Source organism: Natrix helvetica (assembly GCF_964273705.1).
Source record: "Natrix helvetica genome assembly, chromosome: 4".
In the NCBI taxonomy this organism is placed as follows: Eukaryota; Metazoa; Chordata; class Lepidosauria; order Squamata; family Natricidae; genus Natrix; species Natrix helvetica.
In genome coordinates this window covers 125,358,394-125,378,895 of record NC_138550.1, presented here as the reverse complement: position 1 = coordinate 125,378,895, position 20,502 = coordinate 125,358,394, and the positions used below count along the sequence as shown (strand labels likewise).

Genomic DNA, 20,502 nt, shown 5'->3' with positions numbered 1-20,502 from the left:
ACAAAGTTACTTTTTCATCACTGTCATAACTGCAAATGTTGCTATTTAGGACAGTTAGTAAACAAGGACTACCTGTATTGTTATGAAATTCCTGGACCGTTAAGTATAGGAACGCTAGCATTCATGAACTTTCTTTTAATTTTTTTATTTCTTCCCAATTCATCTCTATAATCTTTATTGGTTTCTGATCAACCCTCTGTGTCAAACAATTGCCCAATATTTCATCCATCTCAAGCTGTATGCAGTAAACAAGCAACACCCAGTAAGCCTGGAAGTATTACTTCACATAAGCAAAGTGTCCTCAAATGTATTATGCTTCCAGCAATGTACAGACTACCTGAACACAATAATGGCATAATAATCATAAGACATATAATGCAATTACATAATAACACTGACAATATACAGTAGCTGGAGGATGGACGGACTCACACATTGGAAGAATGGATAGTGAAGTTAATGTTGGCAGAGATTGTAAAATTGACTACAGGTAGTCCTCAACTTTTTCCCACGTTCTAAATTAATCTAATTAAATTAAGTCTTTAAGTGACTAGTTTTCACTGTCAGCCAATGGTTTTGAACTTGGGCTATGATTTCTGAACAAATCAGAGTAGATTACAATTTAGAACAAAACCAGAATTGATTAAGCCTGCATAGGCAGGGCCAGAACTACTATCAAATTCGTCATCATGTTTGGAATTACAATATATAAGGTTTGAGAATCTTTGATCTAGGCAACAATTAACTGTTTAGCTGCATCTGAAATATCTCATCCACTTAGTTCTCTTTCTCCTTCAACCACTGAACCAACAAAGTGCTTACTGGGACTGGATTATCATTACTTTCTCTCTCACTCACTGACTCTTCATCCCCAACATCCCCTGCCATTCCTGCAGCTGTACCTGCTTACTTTACCCACTAGCCATTCCTTCACCTGCTGATTCCTCAGTCTTCTTCCCTTCTTTTTGTTTCATGGTTTCACTGTAATGCATTGTAGTGCCTTTTTTTTGCTATTTTCTTTACTCTTTAGTCATAACTGTATGAAACCATTAGTCATTAAGTCATAGAATTTGAACATTGTCTCACAGAGTAATTATTTGTATTTGTTTGACACAGATCTTTTTTGTTTACTTAGTGTTCAGAAACTAAATATGACTAATCAAGATTCTGAATTAGAAGCAAGTATGGAAAGAAACCTTTAGGCACAAAGATCCATTTCCTAGCTGTCAGTGGTATGTTTGTTAAATGCATAATGGTTAGCTTTCTGTCAAAAATCATCCATCACGTTATGACATTTATCTTCCTAAAATAAGACAGAAAAGGCATCTGCAAGTTATTCCATCTCTTGGTATGAGACATTAATGTAATTTAAATCAGTTTCTACAGTCTACCAAATAAATAAATAAATAAATACTATGTTTTGATGCTACAGCTACTCATGAAAATTCTTAATGATAATTTTCTAGTAAAAGAATATTGTCCTTGTATCATCTATGCAGCTAAGCTCCTTACTGCTTTATTTATCATCATAATAAAGATCAAAACTGAATGACATCTGAAACATGATCCTATCTTCAATTATTCTGTATCAATACAACATATGACATAGCACATACGTATGGAAGAAGCTGCACATATTGGAAAAGAATCCACTTATACTCAAGTTACAGGAATCATTGAAATAATAATAGGCTTAAGGTGGCATAAAAGAACTTACTGAGCAATGCAAGGGCACTCAGCATTATTCCAGTGCCTCTGCTAAACTAAAAATAGCCTACGCTGCATTTACTGGATAAGAAATTATTCCCCAAACTAAATAACCACAAACTGGGAGAGCGCTTACTTTCACTGAAAAGAACTAAAGCCCCTGCTCAAACAAAGGGGCAAGTACAGACCTCAGTACTAAAAACAAAAGTTCCTGCAAAGATGTAGCAGGCAAAATGGAACAAATGACGAAAGGATTCATCCTGATGTTGCAACACAAACTCTGTCCCTTATGTACTTGCATTAGATGCCACAACGTAAGGACAAAAGGAGCTAAATTTGTGTTGTGTTTTCACAGAATACATTTCATCATATTTATTTATTGATCTATCTATCTAATTTAAAAGATGCTCATCTCACAAGCAAGTGACTCTGAGCAGTGTAGTTAATTAGGAATGAACATCATTGGCTGAAAAGGGAGGATCTGGCTGAATTGGTTGTATTTTATTTGGGGCTTGAGCTTTTAGTAGGAGTGCTTGGCAACTCACACAGCACCCAAACCACAGCCCACTACCATGCAAAAAGTAACCCTACCATACATAAAATGGGTGTTGGAAATTACAGCCAGAATTTTTCAATTTCTAGGAATAGCAATAGCCCACAAACTCACAGCCATACTCTGCCAGGAATTATTCCGAACCAAAGACAAGATACAGAAGGTGAAAGAAACAATGTAATTTACAAAGTCAACTGTAACAATTGCAACCAATTCTATGTGGGACAAACATCACATCAATTAAAAAACAGAATCCATGAACAGCAGCTGGCAGTGAAACGCCACAATCCCAAATCCCTAATCTCTACCCCCTCTGACATCGAACAACACCAATTCGATTGGAGCAATACAAGAATTATCAGGCACACTATCACACGCCTTGCAAGTGAGTTTACTGAAGTCTGGCACTCCACAAGCAATTCCATCAACAGACCCATCAACCTTCAAAACCAGCCTACAAACCCCTCAGAATTCAAATCAACAGCCAATCAGCAAAGGCACTGACCTTCAAACAACCCACGTAACCACTTCAACCAGAACTTCACCTCCCAATCACCCTCACCTGATGTGATCTCCCCATCACAAGACCCATTACAAGACCCTCACCTGACATGACCTTCACATCACAAGACCTACTGACCACACAAAGCCTTTATAGCAGAGCATGAACACTGACATCCCCTTAAACTCGGTTGATATATAATTTTTGTTCTATTAAAATAATTATATCAAACCAAATGTATTTCTTGTGACTAAAGTAGTAAGGCTGGTATCAATTTATTATGAATATATTAGTATTGATGGCCTCTAACGTTTAATCTATAATAGGAAATGTGAGATTTTTTTTAAAAAAACAAGTTATAATTATGGGGTAGCCATGCAAGTTACAAAGTCTCACGTAAGGAAATGGCAGAATTTAAATGTTTAGAAAAAATAGGTTAATAGATTTAAGGAAGAAAGTTATCTCTTCAGCTGCATGTTGTCAAAGTAATAGTAATAGTAATATGGATATGCCACTGTCTCAAATAAATACACAAATAATCTTGTTAAAAAATAGTCTGCTGAAGGATACAGTATGCCACTGGATTAGTGTGGGCATCCAGAGTTGTCTGTAACCAATGGAGGATGGTAGAATATCGGACATAAATGTTCAGAGTGTAATAGACAGAACATACACAAATATGAACACAAAGATATTTAGCAATGAGATGTTTTTGATTCTAAAAGAAGCACTGCCTTTCTAGATGTCAGGGTCTGTTAAGTTAGGTATTTCCATTACTTTGACTAAAAAAAAAGCTTTACACTGATAATCAAGAATAGCTAATGTATTAAAAGTTGCAATGCATTATTTATCCTTGACTATCAGTCCCAGCCTTTTTTCCTCCCACCTTTTTCAATCTCTGGCAGGACTGAAAGCTGACATAACATTTCACAAATCTGATGATGTAATAAAACTCATATCTACTGATTTGTAGAACATTTATGAATTGAAGGATAGCGTTTCATCAGACACCCAAAGTTAATGCTTCTAAAAGAGCCATATGATTGCAAGCTACATGTTTTGTGTCTGCATCTTAGTGTTCTAAATCATCTTTCCTAACCTGATATGAATGGCTATGCTCTCTGGGAACGACAGGAATTCTAGTAAAAAGGCAACAAGTTAGAGACACCGGCATCCCTTTCATCTTGCTTGTCCCCAACTAATTCACTCAAATACGTGGTTGATGAAGTTAGGATTCTAATTTTATCACTTAATAACCTGTTTCCGCAAAAATAAGACCTATCCCTAAAAATAAGACCTATCCCTAAAATAAGCCCTCACATGTTTTTCCTTGCTCCGTTGTAGCCACGAGCAAGCAGAAAAGTGGGCCAGTGGTCATCCAGAGTCTTGCTAGATAGGGCTGCTTGAGCAAGGCGAGGCAGGTGTCGGGGCATGGGTGGCCTGGTTGCAGGGGTCCTGAGATTAGCTGGTGTGGGGCGCATGAGGCAGCTCCACTCCCTTGTGATGGCAGCACTAGCACACCATGTGGTCTCCCCCCCCCCCCGTGAACAAGCAGAAGAAGTGGACCTCCTGTACTTAGGAGGGGGGGAATAAGACATCTCCTAAAAATAAGCCCTAGCTCATATTTTGGACCCTAAAAGAAAATAAGACCCGGTCTTATTTTCAGGGAAACACAAATAGGTAGAAGAAAAAATGGATAGTGAGGAGGCAGAATGGAGGGAAATCTATGTTTCTTCCTACTTCAGGACATTTAAAGCTACAGGCATTTACTGTACAATTAGAGGCAAAAACCAGGCAATTCAGTTTATAAGAAAATTCTCTCTCTTTTTAAAATGTTTTAATTATACATTTTCCTTTATAATACATCACATTTTCTCTTTTACGATGAGTCCATCTCCTTCCATCTCTTTCCTTTTCCTTTTCCTTCCCCCCCTTCCCTTCCTCCCTCCGGTTCCCTTTCCTTCCCTCTTTCCTTCTCCTCGCCTCTCCCCCCCCCTTTTTTTTTTACAAGAAAATTCTCATTAGAAGCTTCAATGGAAAGTTCTGTTTTCAAAATAGTGGACAAGATTGACATGACCATTTACAAAATATTCATTTACTAGATGGCACATTAGATAAGTTGTTTCGTTTACCTCTTTCAAACCTTTCAAGATGCTGTATGCCATTTCAATTTACCTCTTGTTCCCCCCACCCCAAGGGCAAAAGTATTCTTTTTTTCTTTGTGCTATTTTTAGGAATATCTTTGGGGCATGTCCCACCTTTTTAATTAGAAGATTTTCAATGTTTAAATGTAAGTGGGAGAGAGAACTCTAGAGTCAAAAAGGAAAACATAAGCAGAATTTCCAGAGGCACTATATGCTTGTGTAAGATTAACTTTAACCTAAAATTAGTAATTGCCCATACATATTTTATTAACATAACATCAAATGTTAACTGATTAGTATAGTAATTACCATATTATTGAAAGATTATCTCCTTCGGCTTCATGCTTTTAAGGTAGGACAGAAGGCACATAAAATCTATTTATTAATAATGCTTTATTATAGCTGCTACTTGCAATTGAAAAATTTACAATTATCTCCCATGATTCTTTCATCATTTTTTAGCCACTGGTTATTATGCAAGTGTGACTCATTCAAACTTTAACTGAATTGTCAGTTTGATTCAATGAATAGAGTAACATAAAAATAGGTACGTACTGATAGAAGAGAATAACTGTAGCTCAGGATTGAACTATGGGGTCCTTGGTGCTCTCTGAGCTTGGTTGTTTTCTTACAAACATTTCATTACCAAAGTGTGTGTGTTGTGGGGAGAGAAAGAGAAAGAGAGAGAGAGAGAGAGAGAGAGAGAGAGAGAGAGAGAGAGAGAGAGAGAGAGAGGGAGTCAGACTAGTATATAATAAGACCAATCCCTACTCCCGACTAGCACTGGTGATACTATCTAGTTTGGTAATGAAACAACTGTAAGAAAACAACCAAGCACAGAAACCACCCATAATAGGTATGTCCCTTTGCAAAATTTAACTGAATCAAGCTGAAGTATCTAATTCAAAACTCCCTGAACTGCATTACCTGAAAGACAATTGTCTGAACCAAATGTCCATATCTGTTTCCACTGACGTTGTATCTCTTTATATTTCAGGTTCTGAAATCTTATAAGGTGCCAATCAACCTAAGCAAGCCCCCATTCACGATATTTAGTTACATAATGCAATTTGATCCTAGTTTATTCATTCAGGTTGAGTTCAGGAAAATATATATTTTTGGTTTTATTTTGACACAATGGGACACTTTCTGTCCTTCATACAAAAGGGAAACAGCAGACAAGATAATTATAGCATGTAATACAAATCAATGGTTCTTCACAATACCTGAAGAGCACTGCTCAATCAGTAATATCTACAACTATGAATAAGTGATTGATATTATCCCGTTATTACACATGGAAGAAAAAGTACCTAATAAAATTTTAATAACTTGGAATTAAATTTAGGAAGTTTGTGATAGAAACAACATCTGAATTAGAACTTTTCAAGTTTACCGCTCAAAGTATGCTGCATTCTTATTTACATCCAATCAAAAGCCATGTGAGGAAGGGTTAGAGTTAGGGTTAGGGTTGTGAGTACTTGTTCCTGATGCTGCACTTTAGAAGTATCTTCCTGAGGAAAATCGTACAGTATTATTTATAGTAATTGGATATCAAACCTTATTAATCTCAAGATTTTAAACTTCCAAAAAATTTCACTACCCCCCCCCTTCGATTTTTAAATGTTTTATCACTTTTAATTATCTTTATAATTTTGAAAGTCATTACCTGTTAGAATATTTATAGCAAAAACAAGATAGCAAATCTGTAAATTTTACAAATATGAAACATGTTGAATGGTAAGAGATTAAAAAATTACTGTTATGGTAACTTCTGTAGTCCGTGCTTTGATAATACGTGCTGTTGTTACCATGTATTTCTTCCCATCCCCACATTCTTCCTACCATTAGCATCCAGCCCCATAGAAATCTACTTGTTCTATAGTAATTCTGTTTTTCCTCTAAGTTCCACCTTTCTTTAATATCACATTTTCATCACCCAGTTTCCTTTAATCCATGCTTATTAAACTGTTGACTAATTTGTTTCATTTATTTCATTTATTCATGTGTTTCAACACACTGATTCTTTAACATTTTTATATCATTTTTCCTTTTTAACCACTATAGGACTTCCTGTTTATAAGTGTTGTGAAGATTCTTTGCGCTTTTCCTTCTATTAAACTCTGCACATCCATATTTCATTTTCTACCAACTCTACTTCACATCACCATTTTTACACTCTTCTACCCAATCTGATTACTTCAACCATTTCGATTTATTTCTGGACATCCAATCTTTCTAATTTATTGACATGAATCTCTTCTTCGTGATCCTTCATATACTAATTGAGCCCAAACATTTCACAAAATATGTACTTTATTCCATCCCGTTTTTACATCCTAAATGCGACTCTTTCTTCAACATGGCAATGAGATAATCTCATCAACTACATGTGAAGATGCTAGGCAAAACATATATAGGTATAACTTATACCGTATAAGGTAAATCATTGAACAGGCATCATTGTTCTCTAACAATCTGCTTCCAGTTACTCACTACTTTACAGGCACTTTTTTTTACCTCTTTACATACTTACTTCAATAAAAGTTGTGATTCAGAATAAGAACTTGGACAATGCCTATTAAAAAGTGTCAGAGGAATGGCTGTCTCCCTCACTCTTAATAAGCTGCATTCTACCATAAATTCCACATGTTGAGTGAACATTAATAACTCATCCTGATCAGTAATAAACAAGGATTTTGGTTCAAGCTGGGGAGTTTGGACTTTGGCTGCCAGATGAAAGGAACTGCCATTGTTCCTACCTTAAGAGTTCACTTATCAGAAAAAAAAACCTGCCTCACTCTGTGCAATGGCAATGCCAGTGGGGGATTCAATTTTTTTTACTTCCGGTTCTGGCTTGGTGGGTGTGGCGTGGCAGGGGAAGAATACTGTAAAATCTCCATTCCTACCCCACTCCAGGGAAAGGTTACTGCAAAATCCCCATTTCCTCACAATCAGCTGGAACTCAGGAGGCAGAGAATAGATAGGGGCAGGGCCAGTCAGAGGTGGTATTTACCGCTTCTCCTAACTACTCAAAATTTCTGCTACCGGTTCTCCAGAACTGGTCAGAACCTGCTGAATACCACCGCTGGGTAATGCCAATCCTATGATATTCAGAATATGTAAGTTTAATTTTTCTGACAAATGAATATTCTAAGCTTCATTCTAGGTCAGGCATAGTCAGATGCTAACCATCACCATAAAGACAGGAAAACTAAAACAAAGTTGTAATCAGAAGCAAGGAGTTTAAGTGATGCATAATATACTGTAAAATGAGAAAGGGATTACTAAATACAGCACAATAAATTTGCATTTATACTTTCATGAGATTTTAGGAAATCTGTTAGCATTTGAAAGCTAGAAATATGATTGGGCCCATTGCAAAGATGTTCGAAAATATTTTCACCATCATAATTATTTACAACTGTAAAATTAACAACAATAATAAATTCCCCTCTTTAATCATGTGCAATTCTCAGAGTCTGCCCGGACAAGTCCCTAACGTTTTCTTGGCAAAGTTTTTCAGAAGTGATTTGCCATTGCATACTTTTTAGGGCTGAGAGAAAATATTGGCCAAAGTCACCCAGCTGGCTTTGAGCCCAAAGCGGGACTAGAACTCAAAATCTCTAACTATAATAATATAAACAATTAATTAAATAAACTTTAAAAATTAGAACAAACTATCAGATGGTTTGCCAGTGAACACTTTATAACACTTATTTCATATGTTGTTAAGTTGCCTAAAATCAGAAGAGTAGACAGCACATAGACTTTGGCAAATAAATAAGCATGTTATGTAACAGTACTTAAGCCACATTGTAGCTTAATGGTATTAATTGGAACAGCCCATATCATAAAATTAATCTATTCTCTTAAAAATATTTGCCAATACAAGCCTACAATATTTCTAATAAGTTTAGGAATAACAGGTTTACAGCAACATGCCTTATTTCAGAATAAAGTGGGTAGAAACCTAATTAGTAAATTAATAGAAAAGAGCTGCACAGTAGAAAATTATAATAGCATAAACTAAAAGACCAAAATTGGGTCTTTCTGTTCATAAGTACAGATTACTTATGAATGAAATGTGAGACCTCAAGTCTCAGCATTTTTCAGGAGAATAATTTAAAAAGCTTCTCCACATATTCTAAATGTACAAAACTAACAAATGAAGTGCCTTTTTGAAAGACAGGCCCTTATCTGCTTTTTTTTTCCAAAAAAGAAAAATGCAAATTGTGGTTATTGAGAGTTCATAAAGATGATTCTAAAGATTTAGTTCTGAAGAAAAGCTAGAAATTGGAATGTAGTAAGATAGGATATTTCCATGAACAATCATTTACATAAATACTTTGGATTCCACTTGTCTCTTCCTGATTTAGGCCACATTACCATGTGATATAAAATCATGCCTTAGCAGTTAAAAGTGCAGGTTTATCAGCATAAACATAAAGAATGTGATTTTAGGCAGGAAATAAACTCACCTCAGATACACAATTAATAAAGGAAGTTGACTTATCAAATTATTAACTCATCTAGTATATCATGCTTTCCTTTCTGTCAACTTGTATTGGAATTTCCCATTGTCTATCAGGAGATACTAAGTTGAGAGAGAGAGAGAAATATGTTACTCCTCTAACTATAGCTCTAAACCAGTCTTTGAAGTATGTTTCAATCATATTTCACATAATTTTGAGAATAACACATGAATCCAAGTGAAAGGTGATGATCTACCACTAAAAAGTAAATAAATAAATAAAAAGTGTAGCATGTGCAATCAAATTATTAGTTTTTATTTGCAACAATTATTTTTCTCTTCTCAATGAAAAAGAATCAAGTTGTTCACATTAATAATATTACACATGCAATACAACATGATTTTTAAAGTAAATTATAGATCTGCTAATAAGAAGTCTGAGAGGAGAAATCAAGGAAATGCTTTTTGGCTATAATTTCTGCCTCAGTTGCGATATACATGAAATTAAAATCCAGTTCAGTTGATGGCTACATACATAAAAATGGAACGATATATCAATCAATAAGAGATTAAACATATACAATGTATTAATTGCACATAGGAGAACTAGATTACGTTTCTTAGATTAGGTATGCCCCAGAATAGTTGCAGATAACTACTATATGTCATATAAAGAGATATTAAAAGTATGTATGCTCATACGTCTATAAAAAAGAAAGAAAACCCTTCTGCACTGACAAATATAACTCTAACTTTCATGTGTTCTTTAATCTGCTAGTGACACCGGAAGCCCTTGTAACTAGAAATGCCTTTGCTATATTCAAAAATGCTTTACATTTGTATGTTCACCTACCCCATCTGTGGGATAAGGCGCAGTAAGCAAGCAGAAATGCAGAATTTATTTCATTTTGAAGTACAAGCATTGATCAAATAATTGAAGAGTCATTGCTGGAGAATCTATCAGTCTCAACTGTATACTTTTCACTAGAATAATGATTGATTCAATAAAGCCAGAAATAAATGGATACTAAGAAAACAAAACAAGCAACAAGATGTCTATCAGTAAATACTTTGTAAAAGCATCCCTGATTATTATTAGTCCTCAATTTATGACCACTTATGATGGGCTCAGAATGGATGCTTTACAGCCCTTAAAGCATCTCTTGCCATTATAAATGATCACAATCCCCCGCTCCATGATCATGTAACCATGCTTCACAGCTATTTGCACTGACAATCAATTGCCAAATGCTCTGCAATTATGTGATCATAATTTGCCACCTTCTCTGCCAGTTTCCCCAGAAAGTCAATGGGGAAGCCAGTAGGGAACAGAGGATTCAAGGTTCATTCATAAGTGCACTGAATGATTTCCCTTTCTCTCCATAAAGGAAGGGAAAATCTTCCTATGTGCTGTAAGAATGAAACTCAAATCTGGTGAAATGGTAGCAAATTCCAACTTTCTGAGTCTTTCAGAAAGCTAACATTAGCTACCATTTTCTCCTCCCCAAATGTAGCAAAAGCCAGCCTTCTGCAAGGCTCAGAAGGCCGGCTTTCATATTCAGGGAAGGGAAAATGCCAGCCTTATGGCCCTTCCATAGTAATGGTGTTCATTAGCATTTTCATCAAATTTGGGTGAGCTCCTCCAGGAAATCTCTTGGCATGTTGGAGGAATAAATCTCAAATCAGGTGAAAACACTAGGAAACACCGTCATTCTTTTGATTGTTTGGAAGACTTCCAATTGTTCATTTTGGAGAAGGGACCTTAGGAACCATCACAAGAATGGGGTCCTCTTGCAGGATGGAGCAGATGGCCTTGGAGGTCAACAGTTGGAGAACAATGCAAAGTGGACCTGGGTATGGGGAGGACTGGTAAGAACCTGAGACTCCCAGACTTGGTAGATCAGGGAGAGACCCATGCCTTCAAATGTGGTGCAACATTCACATTTAATCCCCATGCCACCATGGGAACCCTCTCCCAGGCACTCCACGTGACTGTTATGGTCGCTTAACAACCATGCCTGTGAATACTGGGATTGTAATTGTTCAGCAAAGTGGTCATGTGGCACCTCACTTAATAACCATTTTGCTTAACTATTAAGATTCCAGGTGCAACAATGGCTATAAGTAGTGGAATAACTGTAAACCAAAATAACACCTAAAAAAGAAAAGGCTATGGAAACCATGCTACAAATTGCCTGTGTTGTATTTGAATTTCTTTTCTCATGCATAGCATTATTGAGAATAAGATATTACGCTTTGGTTCAGAATTTATTTCATATTAGAGCTTTAATGTTTACATTTAATTTGAGCAGGTTTCTGATATTTTGTTACAGGATTTATAAAGATGCAAGCAAACAACTCATTTAGATCAATCAGCCTTTCAGATGTGATTGTAAAGATAGTTTACAAAGCTTACATAACTTCATCACAAATTCTATAATTCAGTGACAATAAATTCTTAGCTCATTGCTAGAAATTGCTAGGTACAGTATCTAATAGTTCCAGCCAAAAAGTTAAATGATAATAGGAGCTTTAGTTCATGAACATTTAGTAGGTAATAATCTTCCTATCCTGACTTAACTGGAAATTTCAAAGATTAAAAACAACTTCCTACATGGCATGACTTCTTTTGCTACTATGTTATAGATCCATTTAGATCTTCACTGCTTTTAAAATACTACTGGACCATTCAATAACCAACATTATTTAAGTAATTCCCTTATGGCAATAAAATTCCATTACAAATGACAGTTTTTAAACTCCATGAAAAGTATATATTGGATGAGATTTTATTGGTTATTTCTGTGATTATCAAATTAGGGAGAAGAAACAGCAACAAGGAAGAATATGACTCAGGAATTATTTTAAATGCATTTTGCACATATTTTTTTTTACAAATTTCACCAAGATCCTCTGCTTTTAACATCCTTGGCTGATGGGTAGTAGACAAGTATACACATGGATAACTGGGGATGAAAATGCTCAGAAAAAAAAGGAATAAGAAAGCAAAGGGAAGTTAATGGCCCTGCAGATAGACACAGAGTATGCAGAAGTAAAATTAATACACAGTAAAATCTGCACACAGGGAAGGGGCCTAGGCATCCATAGAAAGGGAGCATGGGGTGAGCCATGGTGGTGCAGTGGTTAGAGAGCAGTACTGCAGGCTACTTCTGCTGACTGCCAGCTACCTGCAATTTGGTAGTCCAAATCTCACCAGGTTCAAGATTGACTCAGCCTTCCATCCTTCCAAGGTTGGTAAAATGAGGACCCAAATTGTTGGGAGCAACATGCTGACTCTGTAAACCACTTAGAGGGCTGTAAAGCAGCATACACTGTAAGTCTAAGTGCTATTGCTATTGTTATAGGGAACAGATGATGACTCAGATCAAGATATAAATCACATAATTTATATACTTGTGTCAGATATCAAATACAAGTTCTAAATTACATCCTCAGTGCTATGACATTTTGACATTGTGGTTTCACCTTGGGTATTGCTCGAGGTGAAGAACTGGAAGAACTTTTAAATATAAACAGTGATGCAATTTTATAGGGCTAGATCCAGTAAAAAGTTAGCTACATTTAGGTCATATTGAAATTAATGGATTAGTCATGATCAAGTGTTTTACTTTGACCTTAATAGGAACTAGATAAGATTAACTTACTTTCAATACAGTCCAGAAAGTCTTTAAAAATGTTATCACAGCATACACACAAAGTACCAGAGTTTTCTTTCTTATTAAGACCCAAGTTGAAATGTACAGAAGGATGGTCTTTCAGCCTTCATCTAGTCCTGCATATGAAGATTACACCTTAATAGAATCCTTGGCTTAAAATGGTCATATATGAAAACAGCAACTTGATAGCACATAATCAATTAATCAGCACTTGTCAGAAAAATAAAAGCTCTTATAGAAATAGAATGCATGGCACCCATTGGTGATAACACACCCAACCTGTTCCTTGGCACTTTGTCTTATCAATTTGTAAAATATTCCTTTAATTAGTAAAATATGAATGGCAAACGCATGCAAATTACAAACATGAATCTTATTTCCAAAAATATTTCTGGTCTGTATAGATCCTAGAGGCTTAGAAAATATTGTGACTAATGACTGCAATCCAGACCTTAGAATAAGACCAGGTCTTATTCTTCAATGGGAATTGTGTGAACTTAATTTCAGCGTAAACTTGTTAAATTGGATTTAAGCTATTTTGCTTTACTTGTGTGTAGACTCTCTATAGAGAGTAAGTTTGGTTAAGTGGTTAAGGCACCATGCTAGAAACTGAAAGACTGCGAGTTCTAGACTTGCCCTAGACATGAAGCCAAACTGGGACCTTGGGCCAATCACTCTCTCTCAGCCTTAGGTAAGAAGCAATAGCAAACCATTTCAAAAAACCTCACCAAGAAAACTGTAGACCCAGTTCTGGCAGTCACCAGAAGTCAAAACCGACAGAGGGATAAAAAAGGACAGTCTATAGTTGTAAGAGTGAAGTGCAGATCGTTATGTTGTACAACAGATGAAAAATAAAATAGCTTCCCTATTAAACTATAGACAGTCTAGAGACAAATAATATAAATAGGCTACAGTATATCTGATACTTATATTTTACTGTGTTTGGGAATTATACAGTATATTATCATGGTAACATACATGGAATAGGAACAAATGAGTATCATCACCAAAAAGCTGAAACAGTTCTTAGTTTTACAATAAGAAGCTATTTTCAACTTATTTCCTGAAACCAAACTTCATAAAATATACCCACCATTATGTACAGCTATATATAACAGTTTATATTAAATCCCACTGAATTCAATGGAATTTTCCCAGAAAGTACACCATCTTAATTTTCAGTATTTAAAGACTACTATTCCAAATCTGAAAAGCATGTTTTTTAGAAAATACAACATACCACAGAGAAATGGGTAAGAAAGAAAAGACAGGTTTATTTCTGCTGACAAACTTTGGGGTGGCGGGGGGAATTGTTTAAGAGAAATAATTTTTTTCTGAGAAGATAGAAAGGATAAAGTCTACCTGTGCAAGAAAATCCCTTGACATCTAACATAAACATACCAGAAAATGGGTACATTCTGGAATATTAGTTTCACCAATATGTGAGGATTAGAAGGAAGAGAGATTCCTGAATTCTTTGCTTAGAGATACACCTTCTTTTTCTGCAGACTTAGAAAAGTATGGATAATGTCCTTCCCACTTTTATATGCATATTATGGAGAAATGTGCTCGGCAGCTCATATTAAGACAAGCAAGCAGCACTGCTTCTTAGACATTAAGATACAACTGAAACTAAGTTGTTCATATATCAGAGACAGCATTTATCACACAGCTACAGGGGAAACTGTTCTCTCACATCAATGTTATTTCAAACCAAAGGTTGTTTCTTACCCCTTGAAAGAAATGGTATTTTTTATTTGCATAAGCTTAGAAATAAAATGAGCACACTATGGACTTCAAATTCCACAATCAGAAAAGAAGTTATCCCCTTATTCCAAGCTGTCATACACCCACGCAGGCACACACAAACACAAAACAGTTGTAATAATTATGAATGAATAAATGCATGCATGCATTAATTCAAGCACTATGGAGTTGTTTGAACGGGATGAGACTGCAATCTTTCACTTCGACCCCAAAGGCAGGCATCATGCCTCATCTCTATAGTGAGTGCACAGGTGTGGAGGAAATGCTTCCTCTTCTGTCTGCCACTTCGTGGTGGGATTTCCCCGCAAACTATTAAGAGTGCTTATGGCTAACGAAGAATCGCCAGATCTCACTTCAAGAGTAAGAGGGGTAAGTAGGACCCAGAGTACTGTGAGGGTTTTCTTTTTAACTCCCGGCGCCTCTCGCTGCACAGCCTTTTAACACCAGAAGTCCTTCTTTAGCAAACTACCTGGCTACTGAACGTGGCACGCAGATCGTCCACGAACAAAGTAGTTCCCAGAGACACCCGGTGAGCAGACTTTCGCACGGAACATTGTTCCGCCACCACGAGAACGCAGCCTCCGCTTCCCGTCTCATCCCGCATCTCCGGCACTCCGAGGCGCTGAGTGTGCCCACGCGCAGCTCCGCACGGTCACTCCAGCATCCTCTACCGACTGCAACAATGCAAAGAGCTCGGGTCGGGAGTGGGCTGCACTAGGCGCCTCCCCGACTCGCCCCGGGAACAGCAGCCAGCCAGCCGGGCGAACGGACGAACGGGCCGGCCCCGCCGCACGCACAAAGCCCTGGGTCGCACCTACCAGGCGGGCAGCCTCGGCCCAGGTGCGGTCCTTCTTCTTCCTCTTGTCTTTCATGTTTGCATCTCATTGAGATGATTCGAGGGGGCGGGGGCGGAATGGAACGTGCAGGGACGGGGCGGGGGGAAGGAGGGGGAGCCCGAGGGTCCCGCACAGACAATGATACGGTGACGTGGAGTTCTATAACCCCTGCGGGAGGGGCGTGGGAGCGACAGGGCGGTGGAGGGCTGGGCCGTCTCGGGCTCGCACTCCCGCAGTAGCGGCGGCGGCGACACAGCTGACAGCTTGAGGGATGCTCCGCTACGCAAGTCACAACAATGCACTATGACGTCACATAAGGGAATGGCGACTGCACAAAACACCCCAGCCGAGGCGGCCGCGCTCGCGAGCAAACCGCACGAGACGCAGAAAAAAGAAAAGGCCTGCCGCAGATCTCGCGAGAGCTTGTGAAGACCCTCTATTCAACCCACTCCTGTCTCCCTCCCCTCTGCACTGTTCGTTTTACAAATAGGGGAAATCGTTACGCCAAGACTACATGTCCCAACGTGCAATACGCCCGAGCGCTGCGTTTGTGTTTGTTACGAGTACAGTGTGTGTTTACGTTTTAAAGGTAATCGTTTGTATGCCGGGTCTTGTGGTTTGTGGGAGCTAACAGAAAAGAAGGCGTTTTTTTTTTTTGTCAACACTACATCCCACCGGGGCCGGTTCCAAATGGGGGCGGGACCCCCTCAACAAGAGGTGTCGGATGCTCTTCCATCGTATTTATCTCCAGCAAGCCCAGAGTAGCCGGGTAAGCCAGGTCTGACCCCCCCCTCACCTGCTCGCCCCCTCGGAGTCTTAACTCCCTACGGCACCAAACGCCGAAAGAAGGGGGCGTGTCGATTGGATCCGCCCTCCACCCACCGCCGCCGCCTGCTGTGCGTTCTCCTAGATTTCGGTCTCCGTGACCAGGTGCGGAGCTTAGGAACACGGCTGTCGGCAGCAGATGGGTTATACTGCTGTCGTTCCATATACTCATCCCGTTATTAGAAAACTACAGAAGGTCCAACCTCCTTCCCCCCTCCGCTTCAATGAACAGAGGCGTAAATAGAGATGGGGACAGGTTACATCTCCCCTTCTCTCCCGGATTCCGTAAAAGTTCGCAATATGAATCACTAGATTGTGTCAGCTTTAGAAGATTCCAAAACTTTTTCTCTTAAAATGAGTGGAATCTTCAACGATTTGAGTGTGCTTCCTTCCCGCATGTGCCTTTTCCACTCGCTATTCGCTCCTCCTTACCGAGCGATGTAACTTTCATCTATTCCGCAGTTATGTGTCTAGGTCCTGATACATTCTGAAGGTTCGCTGTATCTTTGCAGGCAATAAAGAATCTGGCCGCTATCTCATTTAACAAAGAAAACCTAGATTTTGCCCGTGTTCAACAACTTGGGAACATTTTAGGTTCAAAATACTTTGTCATTTTTAACATCGTTGCGTGGTCTAGTTAAAAAATAAAATAGTATAGAAGCTACTGTCTTGGGCCAGGATCAGAGAAAGTCCTGTGTACGTTTATTCTGCTTAGAGATGATTAGGTAAGAATGAGCAAGCACTTATTCTGTCTTGTCCAATATAAGTTTGCTGTATGGGAATATAGTGGGAAGTGGGGACGACACATACCCATAAATGATTCTTTGAGCTCTCAAGAGAAAGTAAACTATGAAAGCAATGTAATGATTATTAAAGCAACAGTAGCTATAGCAATGCTATAGAGTTATGTAGATTTTAACGAAAACCATAATAGAATTCCAGAATAATGATGTTTGGCAATTATGGAAATGTGACAAATGGGTTGGGGCAGTGTGATTTCAGTGGAGTACAACTGTGAAGGCTGGTCTGGTTTTTTTAATTTTCTTTGCAGATTCAGTAATGCTCAGTTAAGCACTGAACTATTAATGACACTAAGGCTATAACTGGAATTCTAATAAACAGGTGATGGTAATTTAGGTAACCTTAAGTCTTCCACTTCTAATTTTAGTACACAAAAGTTTTCATCAAAAGGACTTCAAAACTTTAAAACTAATGATTTTATTTATTATTCTACTCTTGGTTGCACATGCTTTGGTCACCTCCCAGATGGGCTATTGTAATGCGCTCTACATGGGGCTGCCCTTAAAAAGTATTCGGAAGCTCCAGCTGTTACAGAATTCGGTGGCATGGGAAGTTATATGAGCTTCCCACATGTGTGTGCAGCACACATATATCTCTGCTCTACAAGCTGTATTGGTTGCCAGCTTGCTTCTGGGTCTAATTTAAGGTGTTGGTTCTGACCTTTAAAGCTCTTCATGGCATGATGTTGAGTTATTTAAGATTAAGATAACCTTTATTGTCATTTTTTAAATTGTGAGTACAGTGGCACACATTAAAAATGAAATTTTGTTGCCTGCTCTCAAAAGAAAGTATATCTAACCCATATACTTACATAACATATATGCTGTATACATACATATATATCTACACCCATACACACACAGAGAGAGAGAGAGAGAGAGAGAGAGAGAGAGAGAGAGAGAGAGACATAATTATCATTGTTCATTTTGAATACAAAATGAAAGAGGTAAAGAGGAAACTTGAGAGTTCACAACGTTTTGAGGGACTGCCTCTTTCCAATTATTTCTGCCATCTTGTCAGGTCTAGCATAAGAGGTAGGTTGTGAGTCCCATCTGTTAGAATGAATTGTTAGGACCCAAAGATGAGGTTTTTCTGCCATGATACTCCCTGTGGAACATCATCTTCTGAGGTGAGATTTGCTACATCTCTGACCTCCTGGAAGTCCCTTAATATCTGATTTTGTGACCAATCCTGGCAGTTGCAAGGGAACAGTAATTTGATAAGGTAGCTCCGTTGTTTATAATCTAATTCTCTCGTAGCCTTGATAATATTTTTTGAAAGTTTCTGAAATATAATTGTTTGTATACCATCTAGAATAATGATGCATGAGATCAATCGATTACGTCAATAAAATAAAAAAACAGTAAAAAGTTGACTATTTATGCAACATTGTACCTCTGCTGTAACTCAACTACGTCCTTCAATTATTTCTTTTTCTATAACCCTTTTATATCTCAACAGTCAATACAAGATTCAATCATGTCTTCTGTCTGCTATGGTTCCCTTGTATTTTATTTATTTTATTTATTTCTTAGATTTTTAGACCGCCCCTCTCCCAGAAAGGGACTATGAAGGGGCAAGGTGACATTTATGACTGTGGACCAGGTCAAGGTCCCTTCATGCTGTGAATTTGTAGAAGACACACAGTTACATTCAGCATTCTTTGTTTAATCAGTGTTCTAATTAATTGGTTAACCAATATAGTTAATGAACTAAATATTATCTTATTTTGGAGATAACTAATTGCATTATTGATGTCAAGGTTGGTTTAGTAACATACAACTGTAAGTTTACTTGAGATATCAAAGAACAGATAATAAATTAGGATGTCATTCCTATTGCTACGAAAAAAGAAATTCCTAGTCTTAATGGTTATGGATTTCCTTATATATTCCTATTGCTGCCAACATTGCTGCTTTCTTTTCTTTCTTTTTCATAATCCTTTGGGATAATTGTATAATTATTATTGTGAGCATAATTATTGTTGTGCAAAATATTTACACAGACTAATTTGGAGTATAAATCTTCTGAGGTTTCCAACTGATATTAATACGAACTTTATATACAGCAAGAAAGCCATATGAGCTATGAAGGCAAAGAAACTAGTATGTGATAACAGGATTTTTTGAATCTGCAGTTCATCCACCTTCATAAACCATTAATTCAGGAATTATTATATGAAGTGAATTAATATATCAGAACCGAAATGAGCATTATTTGTAGTTGTATCTTATCACTACAGCACAACTAATATATTTAGTGCCTGGATAGAGTAGTTTTTCTTTTAAGTGATTTTTATTTTATAATTTTATAATTTGTAATTGTTTTCAATATATCTATTTTGCATCTTTTGTATTTTATAATTTAAATCCTCATAGGGTTTATTATTAATAGGTACTATAAAAGTATTGAACATAACAAATAAATGAAGTATTTTAAAACACTATTACTTCAATGTATTTGTCGATAACCATTTATATCAACAATAATGATACTTATATATCTTTTATATATCTCTACTTTTAATAGGAAACGATCTAACATTCATTACTTCCATTATATAATTATTTTCCTAAGATTTTGAGGTTTCAAAAAGGTAAGAAGAAAACTGTAAGATATTTTGTAAGAAGGTATACAGAAGGTAATAAAGGTTAGTGAGCTACAGATTGTATAGGTTAATCATTCAAACAACTGGTCACTAGATTGCATTCAGTAATTTAAAAAACCGTTAGGCAATAGAGGGAGATGAGAGAATGTTCAAATCCATTAAAAAGATAGTATTACTTTTACACTCCTGGCTGTGTGTTTTCCACTCATTTGTATTTTTACACGGTTTTCAGCAATAATGCCATCATTATTTGTGCTAATTCATAATTATTAAAAACCAGGAAGAAAATCTGCTTCATGGTTTATATTTTCCCCAACTGTATTAGCAAAATAGGCACATAGATTTGATAGGCAACATGTACTGATTGAGAGATTATGCAGATTTACTTCTAGATATACATCCCTCCAAGTATATACCTGGTGTACTAGAAGCTACTATAGCCCTTGGCAGAATGCTAGTCAAACAGATTAAGCACATACATTTTTATGGTAATTTGAAGATAGTTTCAACTTGCCCTAAAATTTTTCAATTAGTCATTTGGCCAACTCAACGTATATGTAAACTGCTGATGTAATTTTAGACATGCTTTACCTGACCCCAATGCATAA

At 37.2% G+C, this 20,502-nt stretch overlaps 2 protein-coding genes across 4 annotated transcripts in view; one reads left to right on the top strand and one right to left on the bottom strand.

Moving 5' to 3' along the window:
- The window catches only part of ASXL3 (ASXL transcriptional regulator 3), a 136,156-nt gene extending 120,432 nt beyond the window's left edge, over positions 1-15,724 (bottom strand). Inside the window, exon 1 of one of the 2 annotated variants that reach the window (XM_081950546.1) lies at positions 15,643-15,724. In XM_081950546.1, coding sequence (XP_081806672.1) covers positions 15,643-15,696 — 54 coding nt within the window. In that variant the 5' untranslated portion in view covers positions 15,697-15,724. Of the gene's footprint in view, positions 1-15,293; positions 15,516-15,642 lie in introns of those variants that run through there. The other variant, XM_081950545.1, reaches the window with a different exon arrangement.
- A 246-nt stretch (positions 15,725-15,970) lies between these two features.
- The window catches only part of CCDC178 (coiled-coil domain containing 178), a 156,744-nt gene continuing 152,212 nt past the window's right edge, over positions 15,971-20,502 (top strand). The window contains exon 1 of one of the 2 annotated variants that reach the window (XM_081952665.1): positions 15,971-16,249. The gene's annotated coding sequence lies outside the window, so the exon portion shown is untranslated. Of the gene's footprint in view, positions 16,250-16,286; positions 16,430-20,502 lie in introns of those variants that run through there. The other variant, XM_081952664.1, reaches the window with a different exon arrangement.